We start from the raw sequence: 4,523 nt of genomic DNA, 5'->3' as shown, positions 1-4,523 counted from the left end.
ATCCGACGTCCGTTTCCGTCTGTCTTTTTATAGTTGTACTACTATTGACGAGACCTTCGATTCTCACTTAGGTTGTGTCGGCTAAAAATCGTTCGATCTTTATTTCAAATTTCGGGCTGTGTACTGCTATGATGAATCTTAGAAAAATCATCACTTTTTCATACGTAGTCAGATTTGAATGCTCTTTTTATGTATGTTCACGGTTTAACGTATTCTACACAGTGTTTTGTTGGTTTTGTCACGGAACTTCGATAGGTCATAACTTCTTCGTTATAACCCGGATTTCGGTGTTCTTTATATTTTCGGAATCCTTAGAACAATCTCTACCACTTTATTAATCTCAATCAAGTTTCTTTAACATTTTACTTTTGACAATCATTTTTATTACAACTTTAAAAATAATTAAATGCATATAACATTCAAATAATTTCTCTTTATTACTTTAAAATTAGTTACAATAGTTGACCTAGACTATTACATTACCTTGAAATATTAGGTTGTTACACCACACTTTGAATGTTAGCTACAGTTAGACCGGCAGGTTATGGGTGACAAATGTCATAAACTTTTCGACGCCTGAAGGACGTCGAGGCAGGCAACTCATTTTTAGTACGGTTATGAAAACTTACATGGGGAAACGACTATACGTATATTTTACACGAAAACACATTTCTTCAAACGGTTTTACACATGAATAAAACTACATATTACTACTTTAAGTATGGAAAACACTAGTGCATTTCTGTCTTCAAAACATTTAAGACTACAACTCATTTCTAAGAAAAATATTGTATTTTCTAGAATAAACACCATAATTTTACAAGTGAACGTCTTACATCTCATTTATTAGAAAATGTCGGATTTTCTGGAAACAAACACGATATCTCTTCACGTAAAGGCTTACTATTCTTATACAAACTCTTATGAACGCACCAACTTAATTGTTGACACTTTTTTAAACAACTTGTATTCTCAGGAAATCAGTAAAACAGGTAACCACCAACTTTTGAGGATGGGGCGCTAAGGCGTCAAACAAATCTTTTCTCATCATATTGTAATTGACTTTTGAAACATATAATACTTACAACGATGTAAAATTTTCAATTATATATATGATGGTTATGTTGGCTTTCTTTACTATTACACAATTGTTATGATACAATACATGAAAGTTATCCACCCCCGGATGTTTCCGTCATCCTAGTTTCGGGGTGTGAAATAAACCTTCAACATAGAATACGTAAAGGAGTCCCTGGTATGTGGTAAATCTACTTCGCTTCAAGCTAATAATATGTTAAGTATGCATAATATTCAAAACTGCTTTTCTTTTAATCCAATACTTTGATATTAGAAAAAAAGTAATCTATGAAGAAGTTTGTGGTTATGAATGTGTAGTATATGAGTCAAAATTCTATGATGAATGATAACATATTCAAAAATGATTTAATTAGTATGCGCTTGACTTGTTGATTAACATTTGTTTTGATTGTCTAATGTCAGAGAATAAGAATGATGTGAACACTTGAGTATGTTAACATTGAAATTATTGATATTTGCTATGCAATACTAAATATGTATTCATCTCTGATTATATCATATCATTACTAGCATAAACCTTCAACATAGACTAAGTAAAGGAGTCCATGGTATGTGTTAAATCTAGTTTGCTTCAAGGTAATAATATGTTATGTATGTAGAAAATTCAAAACTGCTTTTCTTTTAATCCAATACTTTGATATTAGAAAATAAGTAATCTATGAAGAAGTTTACTTCTAAAAGTTAGTGTAAAATGTAAGATTGATTATGATGATAACTATGTACAGGTTCATCAAGTGTTCGTGTAATTGAAGGAAAGAATGTCATGATGAATGTAGAGAATCAAGGGATAGTTGTTGGGGGATGGAAATTGATTACCAAAAAAAATGAATAGTGGAAACTCGAAAGAGAATAACAGCAGTGATGATGATATTGTTGAGAGAAAAAAGAAGATGGATACTAAAAACAAGGAAAACAAAATTAAAAGGGAAATGGTTGAAAAGATTATTAAGGATAAAAAGGTTAATGTGTAAAGGAAAAAATGATTGAATATGAGGGTAAATGTAAATAAGTGAAGGTAGGAACAAAATTCCATAGGTTGAGTACTCGTATGTCTCCAAACTCGTTGTATCTAGCAATTAGAAGTTTGTCAAAAAATCAACGAGAATTGGAACGCAAAATGGGTTTTGGATCTTTTCTGGGTATGAAGCTTGATACATTACCAGGTAAGCTAGTATATTTTGTTGTAGATAGCTTCAAACCTATTTCGTGCTCCATAAGGGTTAAAAGTGGTGAAGTGGCCATAACAAACAATACGGTTAAAAGTGGTGAAGTGGCCATAACTCACGTATAAGTATATCCCATTGATCATCATTTTCAACTTCTGGATCGATATGAGAATCATTTGAATTAGAAGAATTATAATGTATAAATTCCTTGACAAGACACTCATCAACATCCTCACATGTACTGATACTAATTTGTGAACATGCAACCATAGACAAGTACATCTCATTCTGAACTTGTCGATAGACAGTGCGAGTGTATAACAAAGATGCATTCCTCTCAATTTTGAATGGTGTCCTCATCATTGAATGTTTGTCTTTAGTACTGAAGTCAAATGATGATTGAGTGAATCTATACTTCTCCATAGAAGCTTCAAAAGAAATCATAAAATGGACAATAGTAGAGCAATAATGAGTGTTTTGGTGAAATGCAGAATTCTCACTTTCAGAACGAGATGTCGTTCTCATTAATCCTGATAAAGGTACATGCTTGAAGAATGTAGGTATCCAGAAACGTCTCAAGCCATGCATATCATCCAACCATTTATTATCTGTGAGCTTGTATTCATTCATTAAGGACTTCCACCCTACCTCAAATTCATCAACTTCAAGCCTCGAATTCCATATCAATAAGTTGAATTTTTTACGAAATTTCGGAATGTTGACAATGTTCAAAGAAAACTGGGAAATTATAATTTTAATTATAAATAAGTTGAAGAATATAATATGTAAATTCTAGTTTGAATACACTAAACCCATTGATTGTTTTATTGGTAAATTTATTAATTTATTCATTTATATTACATACTATGTAAATATATTATCATCTGGTATTAAAATATACAATCACTTCATTGTTTTATAAAAACAAAAGAAAAAAATGAATAAACATTGAATTGCATAAATATTTTTAATGGCAATTTAGATGTGATATGCCACATGTAAAGCCTATGAATCAATTGTGGGAAAACAGTTTCAATGGCTTTCTTCATTGTTGGGTCTTGGTCGGATAAAACCAACAATGGTTGTTTGCCAAAAGCTTTAAGAAAAGATTTCAACAACCATATATACGAATCAGTGTCTTCTCTGCTCAACAAGCTAACACCAAAAGTGACACGCCTCTTGTGATTATTCATTCTAGTAAAAGGAACAAAAACCATATGGTGCATGTAAAAGTATTTGAATTAATGTATGCATGAATAATAAATAAATAAAATATTAAACTACAATCATATCCAACCTGTTAGTTCGAAAAGTAGCATCGAAAGAAACTACGTCACCAAACACTTTAGATTTTGTTGGCTTTATTATTTTAATTATTTTTATTTATAAAATTAAATATCTGTTTGAGTTTTTAATGTCTAACAATTATAAAAGATTAAAATAATAAAAATATTAAGGATCGTAGTATTCTACATTTATACTATTTTTGAATCATATTATTTTTGGAGAAAAATATTTTAAATCAAATTATTTTTAAACATAATATTTTGGATCATATTATTTTTGAATCATATGATTTTGGATCAATAATAAACTCAATTACAGAAAGTATTTCTTCAAAAAACAAATTTTGGATTATTATATATTTCAAATCATTTAATTTTGAATCATAAAAGATATAAATGATAATCATAAAATGTTTGAATCAAAATATTTTTAGATCATAAAAAATTAAGGATCATAAACTTGTTAAATCAGAATTTCTTTCTAATCATATTATTTTAGATCATATTATGTACAACATTTTTTAAAAATAAAAATACTTATAATCTTTTAAAATAATTTTTGGTATCTAAACAACCTTATTTATAAAAATTTCATTTCAAAAAACTTATAATAATATATAATAAACCTTTAAAAGGGTTTTCCATTTGGAGAATGAAAATTTCAACGTCTTATGTTCTTTTAAGAAAAGAACTAAATCATTTAAACAAAACATTTGTATCAATAACAATATATTTTACATTTTTTTTACATATTCACTAAATTAGTATTACCAAGAACCCTATCATTTGCTTTTTTTGAATTTGGATAAAAAATTCCATTATATTTTAAGTATATATATTTTTTAAAATTAAAAAATAAACACCTCAAAAACATTTTAAAAAATATTTTTTTTTAGAAAGTCACTAGTATAATTAGTAGAAGTATCCCGTAAATTTTTATGATTTTTCAAAAATTTGTTTTTCTGGATTTAAA

The 4,523-nt window shown here is 28.4% G+C and overlaps 1 protein-coding gene across 1 annotated transcript; it reads right to left on the bottom strand.

Annotated features, from left to right (window-relative positions):
- Positions 1-2,354: 2,354 nt before the first annotated feature.
- On the bottom strand, positions 2,355-3,457 carry LOC111903152 (protein FAR-RED IMPAIRED RESPONSE 1-like). Its single transcript, XM_023898933.1, has 2 exons — positions 3,212-3,457; positions 2,355-3,002 (listed from the first exon to the last, which is right to left on the bottom strand). The coding sequence occupies exons 1-2, from the start codon at positions 3,455-3,457 to the stop codon at positions 2,355-2,357; spliced, it is 894 nt and encodes a 297-aa protein (XP_023754701.1).
- Positions 3,458-4,523: the final 1,066 nt, after the last annotated feature.

This window comes from Lactuca sativa, chromosome 8 (genome assembly GCF_002870075.4).
Source record: "Lactuca sativa cultivar Salinas chromosome 8, Lsat_Salinas_v11, whole genome shotgun sequence".
Classification (NCBI taxonomy): domain Eukaryota; kingdom Viridiplantae; phylum Streptophyta; class Magnoliopsida; order Asterales; family Asteraceae; genus Lactuca; species Lactuca sativa.
The sequence above is the reverse complement of the archived record's forward strand: the minus strand, read 5'-3'. Positions and strand labels throughout refer to the sequence as shown.